Source organism: Alosa alosa, chromosome 12, assembly GCF_017589495.1.
Source record: "Alosa alosa isolate M-15738 ecotype Scorff River chromosome 12, AALO_Geno_1.1, whole genome shotgun sequence".
Classification (NCBI taxonomy): domain Eukaryota; kingdom Metazoa; phylum Chordata; class Actinopteri; order Clupeiformes; family Clupeidae; genus Alosa; species Alosa alosa.
In genome coordinates this window covers 9,289,324-9,312,787 of record NC_063200.1, presented here as the reverse complement: position 1 = coordinate 9,312,787, position 23,464 = coordinate 9,289,324, and the positions used below count along the sequence as shown (strand labels likewise).

General features: G+C 42.1%; 1 protein-coding gene across 1 annotated transcript in view; it reads left to right on the top strand.

Annotated features, from left to right (window-relative positions):
• Positions 1 to 23,464, top strand: part of LOC125304240 (AP2-associated protein kinase 1-like) — a 60,009-nt gene that overhangs the window by 2,646 nt on the left and 33,899 nt on the right. The window contains 7 exon segments of the mRNA XM_048258326.1: positions 6,888 to 7,006; positions 7,302 to 7,410; positions 10,107 to 10,249; positions 16,854 to 16,975; positions 17,747 to 17,828; positions 19,231 to 19,363; positions 21,602 to 21,705. Of these exon segments, the coding sequence (XP_048114283.1) occupies positions 6,888 to 7,006; positions 7,302 to 7,410; positions 10,107 to 10,249; positions 16,854 to 16,975; positions 17,747 to 17,828; positions 19,231 to 19,363; positions 21,602 to 21,705 (812 nt within the window).

Sequence of the window (23,464 nt, the reverse complement as noted above, 5' to 3'; positions counted from 1 at the left end):
AGGCCGTTGCTGATTGAACGGTGCGTTGTCACCATTTGTGCTAGAATATGAAATCTGTGTGAGGATTCCCAAGCAGGGTGGAGGCAACCCTCTTGTTACTGATTCCATAGTAAAGGCTTTGAGATTAGTTTTTTTGGTTTAATGGGTCTAGTCTATTTGACTAGTGTCTGCACACTACCGCTTCTGAGGAACTGAAACTTTCTTTACCAGGAGAATGGACTGTTGAGACTGTTCTTGGTTCTGGTGTGATTCTAGATTTCTGATCCTGGCATGATTCTAGAGTCCTGTTTCTGGTGTGATTCTAGATTTCTGATCCTGGCATGATTCTAGAGTCCTGTTTCTGGCGTGATTCTAGAAGCGCATCCTTGTCGGTCCAGATGGGCCCTTCTGTGTTGTGGTGATTTTAGTGTCAAAGTGGCTGAGTCGACATGTTGTGCCACTTTTGGGTTTCACACACACACACACACACGCTTGTGTGTGTATTAGCGCAATTCCTGTGGGGTGTTTTAAGCATGTGGTGTCGTGACTAACCTGGCTGTGTCGACGTAAAGTAATCGGTAATGTAATCGGTAAATCTCCTCATCAAATAGCCCTGTGGCTCCATTCGCGTCCTCTGTCAGGAGGCTCACCATTATCTCTGAGGTAGCCCAACTCACTCTGGTCTGTCACTCAGCCAAGCATGTGAAATTGCCCACCTTGTTTCCATTGAGTGGCGTGGCTCAGTTCGGTTCTGCATGGCACGCAGTTATTTGTCTCCATTGTTAAAATTTGCAACCAAAATAACCAAGCCGGGACGAGCTCCTTTTTGGCACCTGAACATTGGGGTACCAAGATTATTTGGTCTTGGTATGGGTATGCAGTTGTTGATTGGGCGACAGAAAATCGTCATATGACATTTAGGGAAGCCGAGTTTCACAGAAGCTGAAACACAGAAGTTTGTATGTTTGCCTAGCTTAGCATAGGCATGTTAGCGGGAATCCCATTATCTGCCTATAGGTAATAGAAACCTATTGTTTCCAGTGTGTTTTTTACTAGCAGCTAACATTAGCTAACCAAAATGGCAGAACTGAATACATATTTGTAATACTTATGAAAGCTGTTGTCTCGTTATATTAGCAAAATATGACATGAATGTATGTATTCATTGACATTAACAAGTTTACGTGTTACTAAATTGTTTAATGAACTCCTCGGTTTGCCAGCTGAAGCAAATCACTAGCAGCAAACTAACAACAGAAACCACAGAACCAGAGAATTTCTAATATGAGTAAATAGGCTCTGACTGAACTATTAATATGCAATGTGACTCAACATACACCCCGCCTACCAAGTAAGGGTGCTGCTACCAGTGGAGACGCAAAGCAGGCCAGGGATTACCATACCAAAAACTACCGTGTCATGTTGCGCGAGCCAATGGAAATGAGGCTTTAGTTTGGAGCACCTCCACCCTGCTCACTCCCCCCCTCCTTCGTGACTGTTCTCCATGGGTGGTGCATACTGCTGGGGAGGTGGTGGGAGCGGAGCATGCTCTGTTGCCGAGAGAGTCCCAGTAGGGTGGGGGTCTGGATACCATTTCTTAACTGATCTCAGAGATGGCTCTGCCCCAGATTCAGCAGGAACACCCCCCCCCCCACACACACACACACACACACACTCTTGTCAGCGTCAACACACACACACACATGTACAAACACACTCACAGACTCTCTCACTCACTCACTCACACACACACACACACACATAGACGCTCACTCGCACACACACACACACACACACACAAACACACACATACTGACAAACCTACTCACAGAAATACACAGAAAGTATACCTATTCCAAAACACACAAACACACTCCCTCTAATATGCAAGCAGGACTATTCTCACACACACATACAATCTTTTCTGTGCTTTAGCTGCAGCCCCAGCAGTGCAGTGGTGCTGACGAAGTCCTAACATTGCGGGCTCAACAGCCTCCCAGAGAGCCACACATGGCTTTGATTACCGTAGGCTTGTGGGGTGGAGCAGAGACACACACACACACACACACACACACACACACACACACACAGGATATGTGTCGCCTCCACACACAGTGCCCTGCATCTGCTCAGCAATGCTCACTTAGTCCAGTCTCTCCTAGTCTACTAACCACACATGCTTTCTCAGTGGTCCAATCACACTACACACACACTAACACATGCACATGCACGTAGGACTGTTACCGCAATACCGTGGTCATGTGACACCATCAACGCGAAAAAATTCAAGAATACCTTGAATCCATGTCATGTCACAATATGTGCACACGACATGGATTCAAGGTTTTCTAAACAAAAATTCAAAACTCATCAAAAGATGAAGCAATCCGACCTTTCGTGTGTGTGTTGGGGAGCGCAGTGTTCCAACATTCTTTTTTGTATCTACTATGCGAGGAGAACTGGCACAATCGTAACACTTTTCCATTCTCTCCGTTCAAACTCGATTTACACAAAGACGTTAGACTTGAAAGCTGTCAAATTTGACCAGAAAGGAGTCATACATGTTTACTCCATGGAAGTTGAAACAGAATTAAAAAATATGTTCTGGTTTGTTAAGAATTTAACTTAACAGTGACATAGCCCACCTTTGTTACAACCTAATGCAGCCATTAAAAAGTGCAATAGCCTACCGTTGTAACAGTAGAATAAGCGTCTTGAATGTAACAGTGCTAATCAAAGTCAAAGTCTGCTTTATTGTCAATTTCTTCACATGTCAAGACATACAAATAAATCGAAATTACGTTTCCCACTATCCCACGGTGGAGACAAGACATATTTTACCAATTAGGTCCACAGACAAACATAACATTCAAGTAAACAATATAAAAAGTAAATAAGAAGGCACATACAATGAGGAAATAAGAGCAGCAAAATTTGGGTTGAAATTGTGCAATTGTGCATACAGTAGACAGTCAATATAATAGTGCAAAAGTCAGGCCAATAAATGGCTGAGGTAGTTCTGTTTGACCTAAGTATGCAAGTGGCATAGTGGTGCAAGTTATGTAAGGGCAGCAGAAGTGTGTTCAGAAGTGTTTTCAGGACAACAGGACAACAACAACAAGTTGCAAAGTGTACAATTGGAGTAGTGCAAGGCAGCCATAATCGTGTAATCGGGATAGCCTTGTTGATAAACTAAATTTGTTTCATGTCTCTGAAGCATTTGGTCCGGTGATCTTTGAAGTTGCTGTGGCTGTGTTAAGTTTAATAGGGTGTGATCGTGGCACAAAATTCATAATCCACAACTCGCAATCAGAAGTGTTGGGGGATTTAAAACGGTATATCACAGTAATGTCTTGCTTTTCAACCGTGGTAAGAAAAAAAACATACCGTCCCAGCACTACACACATGCACACACACGAACACACACTAACATTCACATGCATACACACACACTACATACTTTCTCAGTGGTCACACACACACACACACAAACACACTACATAGAAAAGCCCATTCCACTGATACCTGTCTGCTTTATCTTATAGACTTTATTAGGAAAGAGGTGGAAAAGGGGAACTTTTGTGGCATGACGTTAATAGACCTTCAAAAGGCCTTTGATACAGTTCAGTATGACATCCTTTTGATCAAACTCAGAGCTCTGGGTTTTCAGTGGGTGAGGTCATACCTGGTTGGCAGAGAACAAGTCGTGGATGTAGAAGGGACCTTGTCCTCACCACTTAAATAAACTTGTGGAGTTCCCCAGGGGAGTGTTTTAGGTCCTCTCTGTATTATTATATGTTAATGATATGCTGTCCACCATAGATTGTGATTTGTTTTTATTTTACAGATGACTCAGCTATTCTAGTCTCTCATAAAGGGAAATCAGAGGTGGAAAGGCTGCTTAGTTTAGAGCTTCTTAACCTCAGTGATTAGTTAACAGATAACAAGCTTCTCCACCTTGGCAAACAGAGTTGATTCTTTTTGGGTCCAGAGATAAACTAAAAAAGTCTGTGGGGTTTAGGGCAGTCATAGGTGATGTTGAAATTACCGCCAAGGAAGCAGTCACTTACTTGGGCTGTATACTGGACAACAAAGTATCAGGGGAGTGTATGGCCCAAAAAGTTATCTCAAAGGTAAGCCAAAGGACTAAGTTCCTGGGAAGAATATCCAGCCTCTTATATAGTAACACCTTGAAAACCCTTGCCGATGCTCTTGTTCAAAGCCATCTTGACTATGCCTGTACATCTTGGTACACTGGCACTACTGAAGGCCTCAAAGACATTTGTCGAAATAAACTGATCAGTGTGATAAACTACATTCTAGAACTTTTTACTGACCATTTCTCCAGTCTTAGGTGGCTCAGAGTGGAAGAGAGAGCTCCTCAACTTTAACTGTGTTTAGTTTAGATAAGAAATAACCTGGCACCCAAGTATTTATGTAATTACTTTTCTAAAATTAGTGACACACACAACTACTCCACCAGGGGGAGTTCCACAGATTACAGGCTCTGCCGTTTCAAGAGCTGTGTGGGAAAGTACTCTTTCCTATACTCGGCAGCTGTCTTGTGGAATGGCTTACCTTCCAAACAGAGGATGTCTAATAAGGGAAGAACTTCCACTCTCGGGAAACTTCCGGTTTTTGAACTGATTGCAGTTCCTACTCTGGTTCCACGTGAGGGTGCTCGCCGGCGAGTGCAGAATGAATGGAGGTCTATGGAATTGTACCCCTCAAAAAACACTTTTCTCGGTATATAATTTTTTGTCTAGTAATTTGAATGTAGCATTCAAAAGGGGAGGCAAAGAAAATACACACTCCTGGGTATTATATATTTTTAAGTCACTTATTTGTTCTAAAAAGCCTTTCAAACGTGTTAATGATGTCATTCAATAGCAGAATGCTAGTGTTATAGGCAACGACGACCCAACCTGTAATTCAAAAGGATAAGTACTCATTCATTCAACTTTGACCTATAATCCATATTGAAATTGCAGAAACTATATATTATATTATTATTATAATATATATATATATAAATATTATTATAAACAATAATATTTTTCAACGACAATCAGGTGAAAGAGACTAATGTCAAGAGTCTCTATAGACCCCCATTCATTTTGCACTCACCAGCAATTGCCCCCAATGGAATTCTGGTGGAACTGCAACCAAATTCGATACAATGGGTTTAATATGGAGTGAACAGGCTCTCTGTAGACAGGCTCTAAATCTTCAATCTTAATAAAAATTGGTTATCAAACAAAATCACAACACCCTTGAAGTACTAGGAACATTGTACTGTCTGTTTGTGTGTCTGCTTGTCTGTCTGGGAACTAGCCTTTGTTTTTATTTGTTTTACTTGTTTGTTTTGATTATTAGTTGACCCCTTTCCCCTGTTTTAGTCCATGTGTTGTTGCTCCTCTTCCATCTTTGTACTTGTACTCTGCACAATGACAATAAAGTTGATTTTAATCTAATCTAAGGACCACAATGAAAACAAGCCTTTGGGCTTTATTGTGTTTTTCTAATCCGTTTGAACAGTTCTTGTTGATTGTTGTTCAATAAAGTTTTAATTAATTCCTTCATCCATTCATTCATTCATTCATTCATTCATTAAAATTCTATATAGAATACAGCTGTTACATCATTATGTTACAATGAACTTTCTTTGGCAGACTTAAAAAAAAAAATCTGTCTGTTTCAATTGAAAAGCCCTTCACCCCTTACTATATAAAGGCATAAGGCCTTTTCAGTCATGAACTAATAAACAAATGTCAGGCCTACATTATCAAGAATATGATTTATAAATAGATAAATTGACTTAATTAAATAACCTATTATGGCATCATTTACAGTAAATATCCTTGATCAGGCTATGCTGAGTTGTGGAAGGGAAATGAGCTGTTTGTTTTAGTAGTAGTAGGCCTACATAGGGCCCTATGAAATCCGTTTTTATTATTTTCCCAATTCCGTTTTATTTATTCTCAAATTCAGTTTTTTCGGATTTAATTTTAGTTGTTTTGGATTTTTTTTTAATTTATTTTTATTTTTGTTAACTTAATTGACATTTTGTGATCTAGTTCTTAGTCTGTATCACCCATCCCTATATCCCTATCCAACATGCATAAGCTTGGGGAAGGTGCAGATACATTTCTGTCACACTCTACTCCAGTCAACACCGATGTCCTGTCCGTGGATGACCCCAGCCTAGGTGTGTCTCAATCAGAGTGTGTGTGTGTGTGTGTGCGTGCAGTCACACAATCCTCTCTGTTACAGCTGGAGGTCATTGGATACTTAACTTCCTAATTACTCTGACAGTGCCACCCCCACCCATACTGACACACGGCCTGTAAACTCAGATGAACAAACCGGGTGTGCATTTAACCTGGACTGTGTGTGTGTGGGTCCGGTTTCACTCAGGAGAATGCAGGAGTAATTAAAAAAGTTGAATACCACAAGTAGACTTTTATGGTATTTGCTGGTTCATAATTACAAGTCATTAATCACAAGCTGAGTCATCCGCCCTACTGTGAGTGAGTGTCCAGTTGCCTCCCATCAATCAATAGCAAATTGATAGGCGTCTACCCTGTCAGTCAGTAGGTCACTCCCATTCATTTTTAATGTGAACAGCCCTTTGGAGGAGGCATTGGTGGCTGTCCGGAGATAATTGTGATTGCTTGTGATGGATTGATGTATTGGTATTGGTATTGATGGAAGGAGTAGTGGAATAAGTTGGGGACCGCTGGCATGTCTGCTTGGAAGTGTCTACTATTGATTAAGGTCATTTAAAGAAGCGTCCACTATTGATTAGGGTCATTTAATGAATGGCTAAAAAAAACTTTAGTTAGTTCATGTTGTTCCTTCGACAGGGGGGTTTAGTTGACGGTGAGTTCATGTTGTTCCTTCGGCAGGGGGGTTTGCCATTGTCTTCCTGGTGCGGACACATCAGGGCGTCCGCTGCGCACTGAAGAGGATGTACGTCAACAACGAGCACGACCTCCAGGTCTGCAAGCGCGAGATCCAGATCATGGTGAGTCCTGACCGCTGGAGATGAATGCCAGCCAGGCCCGTGTGTGTGTGTGTGTGTGTGTGGTCTCTCTCAGGTTTCTCCAGTGCTGGCTGTCAGTGTTACACTAACTCTCAAAATTGTGGGGTCACTCAAATATGTCCTTGTTTTGGGCAGAAAAAGAAAGTTAGATAATGTCCTTTAAAACTTTCCTCTACAGTTTAAAGGTAAACTATGCAGTATTGGCAATTTCCTTACTGTTTTCTCGTAAGGAAAACTTACCCCCCCCCCTTCTCTTCTGTCTTTGTCTCTCTTGTAGAAGGACCTTGTGGGCCACAAGAACATCGTGGGCTACCTGGACTCCAGCATCTCGGCGGTGGGCGGGGGCGACGTCTGGGAGGTCCTCATCCTCATGGACTACTGTCGAGGTTGGTTGTCATGCTGCGTCTCGCCCTGGTGCACGCTGGGTAATCTAAGGCAACAAGAGTTAGTTATTTTTCGTTGTGCAAATGACGCATGTGGTCATAAAATCTCAAGTTCATAGATGTTGCCTTAGGCCGAACCTTACCGCTCCACTGAGTCAGTTTATGGAGTTTTAAAAGTTAGTTTAAAGACTACCTCAGAGTGGGTATTGGTATTTATCCCTTGGTGACGATAAAAGTACTGAGTACACCAGCCACTTTATTAGACAGACAGACAGATAGACAGACACTTTCATTTTATTAATCCAAAAGAAATTCTGTCAGAACTAGGGGCTGTGCCTAACAATTCATGAAATTACTCCTGAAATATCAAGGTGTACTGTTAGCAGGGCATTGACTTTAAACTTTCAATTAGAATCTTTGTACTAAAAAATGAGTGAATTTGTCTCAAAGCAGGTATGACACCACAACTAATGTTAACATATCCCTTACAAATCACATGCTGACACAAATCACATGCTCCTAACCATGCTATGAACTGCATCATGTAAACATTTGCTGTTTCTTTTGTCTTCTCATCTATGCAGTTTTAAACAACATTAGTGGAAAGTTAATGGTGTAGGCTTCCATGATTGTTGAAGTGAAGCAGTTTATTTAAAGAAACGACTATCATGCTATTCATGGTATTTTACTCACCAACACAAGCAGAGGCGGATTAGGGTGGTCATGGGCCCCAGGCTGCATTTGATATGTGCCCCTCCCCAATTTAGTTTTTTTGAGGTTTTATTGAGGTACACTACAATTACAACACCCTTATAGAGCAACATTGAACACAAAATGGCCTACCACATAGGGGAAAACATACCATTGAACCACCAAATATTCACACAACATCATGGCAACGTCCGTACAGCAACAGCTAACACACCCAATAGGCCTACTCACATCAAGCAACATCCTTACAGAGCAGCAATTGAACCACCAAATACTCACCCATAAGACAACGTCCTTACAGCAACAACTGGCCTGCTCGCATCAGGTGGCATCCTTAAAATGCAGCAATTGAACCACAAAATAGGCTACTCACAAGACACCCTTGCAGACAACTTCCATACAGCAACAACCAACGTAAAGCAAAAGCCATAGCCTACGATATGCTACACCAGCAGACAGTTTATAATAATCGACAGCATATTATTGCCTTTTTCCTCCTTGCCATCTTTGTCTATTATGCCTTTCAGGGCCCAAAAAGCTGGACTGGTGAGTGACTGGTAATTTGGTGCAGACTTTTACAGTTTTAAGCACAGTTTTAATCATTATGTATTGTAATGTAGTGCACAGTTTTAATCATTATGGGCCCTATCATGACATTCTAAAGTGCATCGTCACTCGTCAAAAGTCTATTCAAATTTAGTAGGATGTCCAGTTCACATTGGGAGGGGTTTAGTTATCAAACGTGGTATAATAACTGTATAATAACAATAACTACTCATCATGAGATGTACAGTATTTCGTAATATCTTTATTCTAATTATGTTTCCCATTGTAATCGTGAAATTTGTAATGCTTTGCATGGGCGATGCGCTGGTGTCGTTCATGAATGATAGAAGGATGGTGCGTGCACCTGCCAATATGACTGTTGACATGCGCTCTTAAAATAGCATATGAACAACTCGCCATTGACTTCTGACCAGGTCTAGGTGGTGTATGATAGCGATTTTTAGACAACGCGCTAGTCCCCTCCCTAGGTTGTTAATTGCCACACCCCTGGGCGCAATGTTTAAAAAATAAACGTGCAAAATACCGAATTAAACTTTGCGCGGGTGAATAACGAACTTTACGCCATGCGCTGGTGCCCAAAATACAGCAGTATGTATTGTAATGTAGTGCACAGTTTTATTTACAGTTCATTATGTACTGTATTATAATGTAGTGTAATTCCATTACCAGCACCAGCACCCTAGTGGTCAGTCACTCATTCCATTGCTCACTTGTATGTCTTCTGCAGCAGGAGTGACCCCTCTGAACCATACACTCTCTCCCAGAGTACACACACACAAACACACACACACACACTGCTAACTGAAAAGCATGTCAGTGTCTGGAGAGAGATTTGCAGCAGATACAGATGGCGTTCTGTGCCCTCTGATAGCACCGCTCAGCCACCAGCTGGCAGACACCCGAGCTTTCTTTCAGAACAGTCTGAAAGGCTGTGGTCTCAGAGGCGCGGCTCTCCAAGCAGGAACATCAGCTCACGTCTGGTCTATTAATGAAAGTGTGCTCTTCAGAGAACACCAATAGGCAGGCTGGATGAGGAAAACATAATTCATGTATTTATATGTTACATTATGTATAGAATTAAAATGATATGTCCTGCACACCTCTTACATTTCACCGTTTGTATGCTTGGGATGGGGAGAGGGGTTGGTTGTGGGGGGTATTTTGTGAGGGTGTAGGTGTACTGTATGAGGGTTGGGGGGGTATTTTGTGTTATTTGTGAGGGGGTAGGTGTACTTTATGAGGGTTTTGGGGGTTATTTTGTGTTATTTGTGAGGGGGTAGGTGTACTGTATTTAGTGGCTGTGTTGATTTGTGTGCAGATATATATGCCCTATATGTTGTGTGTATGGAGAGATGCTAAGGTTGTTTTGTGTGTATGTGAGTATTGTGCTATGCTGACTGTGTGTGTGTGTGTGTGTGCAGGGGGGCAGGTGGTGAACCTTATGAATCAGCGCCTCCAGACTGGCTTCAGTGAGCAGGAAGTGATGCAGGTCTTTTGTGATACCTGTGAGGCCGTGGCTTGTCTGCACCAGGGCAAAAGTCCCATCATCCATCGGGACCTCAAGGTAACACACACACACACACGCACAAATGCACACATATATACACACACATGCACACACACATGCACGCACACATACAGTATATACACACATATATGCACACATGCACACACACTTTCACTTTGTGAAAATGTTTGGTGAAATAGCAGAGGTACTTAACTAGAGGTACTTAACTGAACTAAACATAAATAGGCTTGGCGCCAGGAGAAGAGATATCTAAAGGGACTGGTCATCCAAACCAGTTGTTCTGCAGGGTCAGAGGTCAGTAGAAAGAAAAATGGAATGAAGACCTAGCCACATATGTATTGCCTAATTTGGCGAAGAAGACATAGGAGATGTTTTATATTCACAAAAACAAGTGATGTGTACTTGAAAGGGGTATAAAAGCTGGACAGGTTACTTCTAGCTTTGCTTTGCAATAACAGGTTACTGCTACCTTTGCTTTGCGAACCAAATGCTCTGAGACGCATTAAAGCTACACTTCTACAGTATTAGGGTCCCCGCGGATCCTTAAAAAGTCTTCAAAACCATTTTCGTTTCTTAAGGCCTAAAAAAGTCTTAAATTGTCTGGAATGTCTTGAATTTTTGAAAGGGAGGTATTACATTTTCGTATGGGACCGCCAAGCGAGTGAAATGTCTCCATCCGGTTTCATGTATTTTTTTAACCGCAATTTTCTAAGTGACCAGTGTCCCTGGAATGGAGGAAGTGTGGTTGCAGAGTGAAGATGTTTTTCACGGTTATCACTAAAGGTGTGAAAACTGTAAGAACAAATATGCCTGTCTCTTATCCAAATTTCAGAGGTGGATAGACTGAGTTTATTTGCGTTTATCCTCCACTACATCCCTGAACCTAAGGGATTGACATTTTCATTAAAGCAGTTATTTTAGAGTGCATTACACCTTTGGTCGGCAAGATTGGGCTTGAGAAAGCTTTGGTGTTGAAGATGTTGATTGGAAGTTGTTTATTATTTTTGCCCCTGCAGTGGGGAAAAATAATTGGCTTATTGATTTATATGGGGGTGTGTGATTGTGACAATAATACGCAGAGAATGGCATTGACTATTTCTTTTAATCTCCTGTTGCTATGTCACTTTTCAAGTGCAGGCCTTTCAGGAGAAATCAGAATTCACCCGCTCAATGTGAGGCACTCAGCAGCAGCTCAACCTAAGCTGGGATGTGAATAGGCTTGCTTGCCAGCCTTTCCCAGTACTTTGCAAACCGCATATTCCGTTTTTTTGAATGTCGGTAACTGGCTACATACAGTAGAAGAAGAAAAAAACACATCTAAATGCATTCATGATACGTGCATGCTTGAGATCAAACCAAAGCTTTGGTTGTTTCAGATACAGCGGAACGTATGCAAAATGTAAAGAATCTAAAGTAGGCCTATTAAAATATAAATAGCTTTAGTCTACCTTTTGAAAAAATATTGAAGAGAATCCAGTCCAGTACACATGTCTTTGGCAAGTAGTCTAGGCTACTGCAGACACAGGTGAAGAACTTTTAAAGGCCTGTTATTTCATGGATCCAGGATACTATGCATCCTGATAAAGTTCCGTTGGCCTTTGGAATTAAAATAGCCCCACATCATCACATACCCTTCACTATACCTACAGATTGGCATTGTTTTATTTTTATGCTTATTAAGCTCAATGCAAATCAAACCAGCTAATAGGCTAACTGAAATAAAACCATGCCAATCTCAAACCATGCCAATCTTTTTCTTGTGTGTGTCAAAAGTCAAAGTCAAAGTCAGCTTTATTGTCAATTTCTTCACATGTTCCAGACATACAAAGAGATCGAAATTACGTTTCTCACTATCCCACGGTGAAGACAAGACATATTTTACCAATTTAGGTCCACAGACAAACATAACATTCAAGTAAACAAAAAAGTAAGTAAATAAGTAAATAAGAGGGCACATATAATAATGAAAAAATAAGAGCAGCAAAATGTGGTTGAAATTGTGCATAGACAGTCAATAAAAATACTAGTGCAAATTCAGGCCAATAAAAGGCTTGGGTAGTTCTGTTTGACCTAAGTAAGAAGAAAGTGGCATAGTGGTGCAAGTTATGTAAGAGCAGCAGAAGTGTTGTGTTTCAGGACAACAACACCAGTTGTAAAAATGTACAAGTGTGCAAGTGTGCAAGTGTGCAAGTGGAGTGCAGGCGGCCATTTTTGGGTCCAATGTCCAGGATGTTATGTAGCTGAGGGTGGAGGGGGGGAGGGAGGGAGAGAGTTCAGCATCCCACGGCTTGGTGTATGAAGCTGTTGGTGAGTCTGGTAGTGGAGGCGCGAGGCTTCTGTACCTCTTCCCAGAGGGCAGTAGATCAAACAGATTGTGAGCGGGGTGACTTGCATCACTCACAATTTTGGTCGATGTGTGTGTGTGTGTGTGTGTGTGTGTGTGTGTGTGTGTGTGTGTGTGTGTGTGTGTGTGTGTGTGTGTGTCTGTCTGTGTCACACCTCTCTCTTGTTCTGAAATTATGTCACTAGAAAAAAGCATAATTTGATCAGATGTACAGTATTTGATGCTCCTCATGTTAAAGTTGGCCAGTAGGTGGTGCTGTTTGCACAGCTTTTGTAAAGCATACTTTGTGCAGTGCACTGCAACATATCGATGATGGACTCTCACTGTGTGTCAGTGTGCCATCAAAATTAATTTGAAGCCGTCATTTAAAAAAAGAAACAAAAGCGTAGTATTTCTTTAACACACATGCGTGCGCGCACACATACACACACGCACACATACACACACGCACACATACATACACACATGCACACACACACTCACGCATAATGTACACACACATTAGCCTGGTCGTTACCATCCTACGTACTTCCGCCCTAAATTACAGCCGGTAAGGACCAGGCTACACACACACACACACAAACAAACAAACAAAACAACAACAACATACTATTTCTATGCAGAAGTTACTGTCACTGAATGCTGAAATGTAGGCTTTGTTTCAGCAACAGTGGTGTTGGTGTCTTCTTTTATCAAGTGGTTATAGCCAGTAATGGGAATAATAGCGTTATAAATAATGGCGTTACTTTTTTCAGTAACGAGTAATCGAATTGATTACTCTTCCCATCTTAATAACACCGTTTCAGTTACTGCCAAAAAATGTGGCATGTTACTATAATTGAAGCTGGGTTTTTTTTCATCAAACCAAGATCTCTGAGCCGAGAGGCGAAGACTTTTTTTAACTGTTCTTCCTGGGTTCTTCCTAGTTGGCAGTGCACGAGACAAGCCCATAAATGCTGACGATTGGCTGAGGTTGAGTAAAATTTCATGGTAAGCCAATCAGAGGTAGAGTTGGGCGGGTGATTGAAAGCACGCCTAGTCGGACACACAATGAACAACACAAGTGAGTCAGTCAATGAAAGACAGGTAGGCTATGGCGAGCCCAAATAATCCAAAAGTAGCTTTCTCTAAATGGAAGTATATCCATTACTTCCCCCTCCAAGAAATTAAAGGAACGAATGAAATCGGGAAATACACATTATGCCCATTATCCACGTCGGAGTCAAGTAATTCAAACTTAGGCTAGGGCCTACTCAAGCATCTTTAAACGTTGCATGCTTCCATGAAATTAGGTGCCAAGACCACCGAAGGAGGAGATGGTGCCACAAAACCTAAGCAACTGAAGCTTGATTTTAAGACCCCATCACACATTTTGTCTCGGACCGAACTGAACAAACTGGTAACCAAGTATGTAGTGGAAGATATGCTGCCATTATCTACGGTTGAGTCTGACTCTTTCAGGGCACTAGTAGCCAAAATACCGGTCAGAGGGGGGGTATACCGTGTAGAAAGACGTTTTTGAACTATATAGACGGCCAATATACTTGAGGGGCAATAAATATCAAAAGTTCCAAAACCATATATTGTGTTATTTGTTGTATCTATCCACTATATAGGGCCTAAACATAATATCTTTATACAGTACATGGCATTTGATTGGAGGCTAGTCTCACTTTGTCCCACAGCAACATTAAAATAGTTTAGATTTGTGTACATTGTTTCTGTTAATAATGTAGGCCTATTGTAGACACAACACACACACACTCACTCACACTCGCTCACACACACACACACACACACTCACACACACACTTACACACACTGTACTTCACTGTCAGGTTGTACCTGTCACTGTCACTTCCTTTTTTCCCTACCTGTTTTTCTCTCACCTTGTATCCTCCTCTTCACCTCTCTCGCCATCCCTCTCGCTATCCCTCTCTCTTTCCATCCTCTTTCAGTTCATCCTTCCTTCATGCTCTGTCAAACTCATCTACACATCAGTGGAAAAGCTGTATCCAGCTCTGGCTTCACAACACCATGGCCCAATCTCAGGGTCCGGACTCACAGACTCGTGGACTTTGGTGCGCATTCTCGCGAAATTCGTAAGGGCTTAGGGCTGTCCCAATGTTGCATTGCAAAGGCCGTGAGGGTTTGAGTACACACTTACCGAGCCCTTTCCGTGAGTCTACATCGGTGCAGACTTCACCAAAGGGAATTACCCACAGTTCAAAGTGTTGTGATGTTTACCGCGGAGACCATGGGAAAGTGCTGTCCCAATCCCATGTACTGTATACCTATCTGAGCCCATGTGGCCTCACACACTCACTCACTCAGCACCTGAGATCAATTAAGTCTTTAGTCCTCAGGGCTCACTTTGGGATTCAAGCCATGAAAAAAAACTGCTGTCCAAACCTGGCAGTCATTGTCAGTGAAAGGAAGCGTCCAGCACTGAGTCTTGACCGTTGCTTGTTTTCATGGAGCTGCCTAGCAACGCGGTCATTGGTTGTTGGGTAAAAGTAAATAAATCAATTTACACTGCTTCTTTCTCTGATATTGTCCAACACTGTGTGTTTTGTGTACGTGTACACAATCCATTGGCTGTCCCTTCTGTGTTTGCATACAGCAAAGACTCAGGAGTTACACAGTCCTGCCTCTGTAAATGGAGAAGCAAACTAAGCTTTCACAACTAGGACCTGAGCAACTATAATGCCAGCAGACCCCAGGCTGTTGTTGGTATTTCCAAGGGTTTCATATGTTGTCAGCTCTCTAGGTTTAAACCAAAACTCTTACTGGTGCTTTGATTACTGAGATTGTTAGAGTATTTTAGGATTGTATTGGCCCTAAAAGCAGTCCTCGACTGATTTAGTCGATTTTTGGGAGAGCCTGACTCATCACTCAATGACGTTTTTTCATGTGGGACGCCAACTTGTCATCTTCCGTTGTCACTTGTATTTTGATCTCCAATCTTCCTTCTTGAGCTGAATTGACTTTTTGCTGAATCGAATTTGTTGTAAGTTTGTTTATCTGTCATTTAAAGGTGCACTATGCAAGATTTTCACCTTTCCGAAGCCAATTTGATGGTAAACAAACTTGTAATAAGTGAATTGTGAGTTGCTACTGAGAAAAGCAGCCATGCAACTTCAAGAATGGCGACCCGACAAATCTCCCGAGAAACGTGAAACATTACCTTGTCAGTAGATATAGCTCTTTGGAGATAGTTTTTGCCTGTTGATCCTTCACCTCCACAACAAAAGCATTTTAATTGTGTACTAGGGGGATAAGTCATGAGATCTGCTGATCTACGACAGCAGAGTAAAATATAAATATATCACGATTCTAGAGGGAGCTCTACAGTTGCCAAAAATACCTAAACCTGCTTAGTGTACCTTTAACATTAGTTTGAAAAGAGCACCTTAGACTCTTGCCGCCAAAAGTGTAGATATGTAAGTTGTTACGCTCTCTGTACGCACCCAGAGATTGTGGTGACATCTGGAGGCGTGACAGGGAAGGCCTTTGCACACAAAGTCCATATTTTTTAAATGCGCCCTTCAAATCTGTTAAATAAAGAACTCTGCAGAAGGAAACCTTATTCCCTGATGCTATACGGAGGGTTAGGGTTCATTCTTAACTCGGCAGAAGGAAACCTCATTCACTGACACAACACAAACACTTTCTCTGTCGGTTTGTAAAGGTGATTGATTATTTAGTTTGAAACGTGCAATGAATTCAGACTTGTGTGCATTGGCTGTACTACTGTGATTGAAATAAATGTATTAGAAGTACCTCAGTTATTACATTCAAATTCTCCTCTTATGGTTTACTTTGAATGGCAGGCCTTGAATGCCTCGATATCTGGATGCGTTGAAAGTTTGATGGTAACGTTGCAGGCAGCAGCTCTGGGCTCTTAGATGCCATCTCCTTTCCTTTCTTCAAAACTTGGCCCACAAGTCTTTCAGCATTCAGCTTGTAGTGCAGTGTGTCTGTCACAATGACATGTCTCTGAGATTCCTCAGCCAACGTTTTAGTCCGTGATCCCCATTCTTGTGCTGGAGGGAGGATGCTGTCAAACTGTCTGTGGAGACAATGACTGTGAAGTGTATTCTACTGAGCTGTGCTATTGTTAACGCAGCGTTAACCACAAACACATACAGTAAGAGATGTTTTCACAGCATAACATTGGTCTCTCTGTCACTCTTACTGCTCTGCCTGTCAATCTGACGATCCCTGAATGACATTGAGTGTCATCAATGTTGTTTTCTCTCCTCTCCTTTCCTCTCCTCTCCTCTCTCCTGTCAGGTGGAGAATATCCTGCTGCACGATAGAGGCCACTATGTGCTTTGTGACTTTGGCAGTGCCACCAACAAGTTCCAGAACCCACAGGCCGAGGGGGTCACCGTGGTGGAGGATGAAATCAAAAAGTGAGTTTTGTCCCTCTATGGCTGTGTGTGTGTGTTTGTGTGTTTGTGTGTGTGTGTGTGTGTGTGTGTGTGTGTAATGTCTTCTTACAGATGATCTAGAAAACCTGACGCCCTTACAGATGATCTAGAAAACGTGACAACATGATTGGTCTTCAATCAAAAAACATGACGACGCCTCCTGCCCTGTACAGTGAAACAGTGAAGCCCTTACAGATGATCTAGAAAATGTGAAGCCCTTTCAGATGATCTAGAAGATGTGACTGATGCCTTTACAGATAATCTAGAAAACGTGACCACATGTTTTCAATCAACGTGGGCGTACCATGCCACACATTAAAGCTCTGCTATAATTGACTTGGACGAATTGGTTGGCAGATGAATCGGTAACACCACATAAGAGTGACATGACACCGTCATGAACATATGACACTGTCATGACGCATGAGTCCTAACCCTAACCCTAATCCTAACTTCTAATCCTAACCCTAACTCTAACCCTACCTTTTCCTAACTTAACTTGTTATGACAAAAAACAAATGTCACTTAATAACAGAAGCGTTATGTCATAAACGTTTATGACTTGTTTATGACACATTCATGACAGTGTCATGTCACTCTCATGTCGATATTGTCAAGTAAAGTGTAACCGATGAATCTCTTGGGATGCGAAAGAGACTCCCTACCCCACCACACACACACTCCCCACTCCTCTGGGACCCAGAGCCTCCGATAGCCTTAGCCTTTGGGCTGATGAATTCTTTTATCTTGAAGGTACACCACTCTCTCCTACCGTGCACCTGAGATGGTCAATCTCTACAATGGCAAGATCATTACCACCAAAGCCGACATCTGGGTGAGTCATCTCTGTGTGCGTGTGTGTGTGTGTGTTACATGTGTGTGGGACGGTGGTACGTTGTCTTTCACGAAGTCAACACCTTTGTGTTGCATAGAAGAGTGCACGCCATGAAGAATGCCTCCCTGATGGTGTTCTGTGTGCCTGCTTGGTTTGTGTGGTTTGTGTCTCTACGTGTGTGTGTGTGTGTGTGTGTCAGTGTCAGTGGCGGCTGGTGGTTATAAAAATAACAGAGAAAGGAAGGTGTGCTTGATTGGTGTTGGTGGCAAATATGAGGTTGTGATGTTGTTGGTGGCATATGTGAACAATAGAGTATGTAGGCCGCCTACCCAGACACATTTAAAGCAGCAGTATGTACTATGTAGTATTTTAACTGGTAATGTTGTGCTATAAAAGCTGTTCTGACATTCTCAGGGGTGGTCTGACCTAAGGAGCTAGGCTAGCATGCGGTAGCCAGAAAAGTTGTGGGTTCAATTCTTGGCTTCCACCATTGTGCATTTGAGCAAGGCACTTACTGTAACCCCAATTTGCTCCAGGGACAATGGACTTTGTAATATATTTTAACAATATAGAACATTATTTAACAATTGTTTAGTTAAGGCATAACTTGGATGATTATAACAACGCATAAATATCCAATTTTTTGTATTAGCAAATCCCTGAACTGTCCACGTTTGTGACAGGCCAGCAGTAGGCCGATTGTTTTCTGTACTACCAGTTAGCCATTGTTTCCCACTGAATTGAATTCCATTTGTGGTGGTTGGTTTGAAGAATTAACTTGAATACAACAGTTTTTAACAATTAGCACAGTGTGGTTATGATGCTAACCAGATTTAGCTAAATTCCAGAGCCTCTGGCTAGAACCGCCCACTCTAACGGAGGAGCTTCCTCCCTTGCCCATTGAAAACGACGGGATTCACGAGCCGCTTGGGTCTGAGGCGTTTATAATGGACTTCAATGAGGAGCTTGAGGAGGAAGCTCCTCCATACATTAATTTTCAATTGCGATAGGGGGTGCTGTTGGCATTTTGACTAAGGGAACGAATATTAACAGTAATTTATCAGATTAGTAATTCACTTCATATATTTTGAATTTTTCTCTAAAAATTTAGGGAGGGTGTTCCTCTTTCCTCAATGAAGGAGCCTCCTTTGGTGTGTGCGCGCGCGCGCGTGTGTGTGTGTGTGTGTGTGTGTGTGTGTGTGTGTGTGTGTGTGTGTGTGTGTGTGTGTGTGTGTGTGTGTTTGTATACGTGTTAATTTTTTTTATGAGTGTATTGATTTTGTGTGTGTATTGATTTTTTGTGTGTGTGGTATGTGTGGTGTGGTCTATGTGTGTATACTTGTATATGGATACTTTAATGTTTATTTTGTGTTTGTGTGTGTTTGTTGTGTGTATGCCACAGGCCATGGGCTGTTTGCTGTACAAGCTATGTTACTTCACCCTGCCGTTTGGCGAGAGCCAGGTGGCCATCTGTGACGGCAACTTCACCATCCCGGACAACTCCCGCTACTCTCAGGCCATGCACTGCCTCATCCGTGAGTATCCCACAATGCACCTTACCACCATTAGGAAGCCACCATTGTGATGCCACGCCTCAACACTGCCAGACACACACTAATTCTATAGACCTGCTTTAACATGAAAGATAAAAACATTGCAGGGATTCCCTGAAAATGAAATTGAGCATAGAACTGATGCATATGCAGGCTACTTAAAAATAGAACTCCAGCGGCACGCCCCTGTGCAGCTGACGCATCCTTGGGAAATGACAAACTTTTAACAGACTAAAGGCTTTTACATACTCGCCACTCCCGACCGGTAGCGCGACAATGTGACGTCACGGGAGCGCCGTAACCATTTATACTTGTGCGTGGTGGCCACGACACTAGCTGTAATATTCTCCTGATTTGGCATTGGCCTCAATGGCAGTAAAAACTACCTTCTGTGATGATACTTCAGACTTCGGTTGCTGCTATTCACAACTACCATCATTATCATTTAGTTTCCAAGGTGTGTGCAGCTAGATAGATTGATAGGCTACTTTAATTCATCCCGAGGGAAATTTTAGCTATCTGGCTGGTGCTGAGAGATGAGTTTGTGTAATTTCCTAAGGTTGAAGATTTTTTTCAGGTCTTAGCAGATATCCTTTGGTTGAAAATAAATATCTTTGTTACCTTTTGCTGGATTATTGGCATGTCCCTGGGTCCTAGTTCTTTCATCTTAATTCCCTGTGTTACATCTCTCTCTGGTAGCTTCATTAACTTATCCAGCAAACTATTTAAAAATCACGAACTTTCGCTGGTAACCTAGCCAGGTTAATTTCTCTCTCTTCTCAAACTGACTATTCAAACATCATGGTTATTTAAGATGTGGGCTAGGCAAAAATGCCTGAATGTGGTTGATGTCTGTATAGAGCCACGCATGCTCCCTGATCTTGGCTTCAAGCTCATCCTGCTTTTTCGCACGCATCTGAAAAAAAATCTCCTGTGCACGACCTGGCTGCGCAAGGCTGAAATTTCTCGTGCAACAGAGGAAATTATTTTGTCGTCACATTGTCATGCTACCTGTTGGGAGCGGCGAGTATGTAGTACCCTTTACACTCGTTGTCCGGAGGTGCCGCTGGTGTCTATCGAAAGGGGAGGGTTCAGGGATTACGCTAAGATAAGAAATGTTTTTTGGATCCATGCAGTAGAACCAACGCTCCCTGTCAAAGCAGCCCCATGGACGTGATTCAGCTTTTTAGGCACAGGCAAGGAGGCGTCTGTGGTAGGTGGTAGTAGGTTTAGGGGTGGGGGTGTTGGTTGGTTGTCACCAAGGTGCAGAGGGCAGTGGAGGGGAGATGGAGGGGAGTGAGGAACTGGTGATGCGTTGGGCAGTTTTCACTACCCTCTGCAGTGCTTTCAGGTCAGTGGCAGAGCAGTTGGCATACCATACTGTGACACAGTTGGTGAGGATGCTGTCGATGGTGCAGCGGTAGACGTTCACCACGATCTGAGGAGACAGGTGGACCTTCTTTAGTCTCCTCAGGAAGAAGATACACTGGTGAGCCTTCTTGATCAGGGTAAAGGTGTTGAGGGTCCAAGAGAGGTCCCCAGAGATGTGGACCCCATGTACAGGTGTGAAGCTTTTAGTAGCCTGTATTTCCACCCTCTTTCCAATATAAGATATGCAATTTTGCTAGTTTTATAGGCACAGGCGTGTTCATGCCGATTGGCTGTCTGCTGTTCTGACAGGTGTGGGTGTTTAGACAGAGACTTTCTAATGAGGAGACACAGCACTCAAAAAATCCTCCATAGAAATGCATGGGGTTAGTTTGTAACGCCAATATGGCCGTTGTCTACACATATCCCATCCCTTCCTCGGCAAAACGTTGACATGTAAATACATTGAGCCTATCATGTGGTGTGATGTGAATACATTGAGCAATATGGTGTGTTGTGAAGACATCTTGCCAATCATGTGTTGTGAACTCGCCGCTGGAGCAAGATTGGTGTCGTGAAGCCTTGCGCACGCACATTTCTGCTGAATAGGATGCCCGATGAGTGCCAAAAAAGCGTTGCTATATGGCCGCCGAGTGGAGGGACTTGCCTAAAAGGACTTTGGTTTAGACCAGTGACCTGCAGGGGTTGGGTGTTAGACGTGAATTAACTTTAAAAATTCCTCTTCTGGCTCAGATGTTCTAGCATCCTCATCACACTATTCTTGTGTGTGTGTGTGTGTGTGTGTGTGTGTGTGTGTGTGTGTGCGTGTGCGCGTGCTTTGTTGGCCATTAGGCTACATGTTGGAGCCTGACCCTGACAAGCGTCCGGACATCTATCAGGTGTCTTACTTTGCTTTCAAACTGGCACGCCGGGACTGTCCTGTACAGAACGTCAAGGTTAGTGTGTGTGTGTGTGTGTGTGTGTGTGTGTGTGTGTGTGTGTGTGTGTGTGCAGTGTTTCCCACAGAATTGAATTCTATTTGTGGTGGTTGGTTTGCAGAATTAACTTGAAGTTTTTAACAAATTAGTGCAGCGCAGTTATGATTCTAACCAGATTTAAGCACAATTTAGTACAACCAGGAAAATAATTTTGTGGTGGTCAATGTTGATATTGTGGTGGGCTGCCACAAATAAGTCAATGTATGGGAAACACTGGTGTGAGTGTGTGTGTGTGAAAGAGAGACAGAGAAAGACAGCGAGAGAGAAAGAATTCTACTGGCAACAGGTAGCAAAAAAATTAACTCCTAAAACAGCTTTGTCTTTTTGGCAAAAAATGTATGTTTTTGCCTTCAAATTCAAAATTCTATGATTGAAGACATTGAAGTGACCAACAGAGGCAAAAGTCTGTGAAGGTAAGACCTCTGTACAGCTTTACAAGGCAGTGAAAATTGAAAATTCAATGAGAAGACAAAGCTAAATGCTACTCAGGCTAATCAAACAGTATATGGCAGTTATGGATTTTGATGACATAATCTCACAATTACAATAAATCACCAACAGGTTATTTTTTATACCTGTTTTTAGTAAACTTTAGCAGAGGTGCCCTTAATTATGGAGGGCACTGTATCTATGTGCCGTTTATATACCCCATCTGACTCACCTTACTATTCTGAAGAAACCTTTGAAATGCCGCAATCAGAAATCATACAATAACAGTCAGATGGATCAGTTTTTCTTATAGGAGACATGAATGCCTTAAATTCCACTCTCAGACCACATCCACATAACTCTAAGTCTGAAAAAACAAGAAACAAGCCAGAAACATCCCAAAAACACAGAAATAAACTCTATGCCCTAGGAACTCAATTTCGGTGGAGAAAAGACAGTGTCCTTCAGTATGAAACTAAACTTAATAGTACCCAAACTGAAAACTTTATATACACATTTTTGTTCATAAAATTTCAAGAGGACAGATAAGGCATACATGTAGCAACAGAAAAGTTATTAATTTTTACTTCAGTGGCCAGCAAAACACTGAAAATGAAAAAAAAAAAACATACAAGGAAATCTACAACTAGGGGCCCTGCAAATCTAAACACACGGTCATTATACCAACAAGCTCAACAAATATAAATTATTATAAATTATTACTAAGACAGGAAAAAAGGTATGTACATGAACAAAAAGTTACAAGATATTGAGAATGCCGTCGACCAAAATAAATTTTGGGGATTATGGAACAAATTGAGTGAGTATGGGTTACAGGAAAGCCTGTCAATTCTCAAGACGTTCTCACAGAAACACAGAAAAATCCAAAGTAATGATCTTAAAAAAAAAACTAAAAAAAAATCACGTTCAACGGGGAACCAACACACTTTCACCTTAGGTGGGGAAATGCTTTCCCAAGGCACAAGCTATAATTATTTGGGCCTGAAAATTACATCTACGGGCAATTTTAATCTGGTGATAAATTACATCTACAGGCAATTTTAATTTGGCGATTAAAGACTTATCTGGCAAAGCGTGCAAAGCATACTATAGTCAGAAAATCGTTATACCAATTCAACCCCCCTATCAGACTGCGGCTGAATATTTTTGATTCAGTAATCAAGCCAATTCTCTTATGGGCGTGAAATTGGGGGCATAAAACACCAAAATAAATGTGATCTATGGGACAAAAGCCCAGCAGAAATACTACACCTAGAATTCTGCAAAG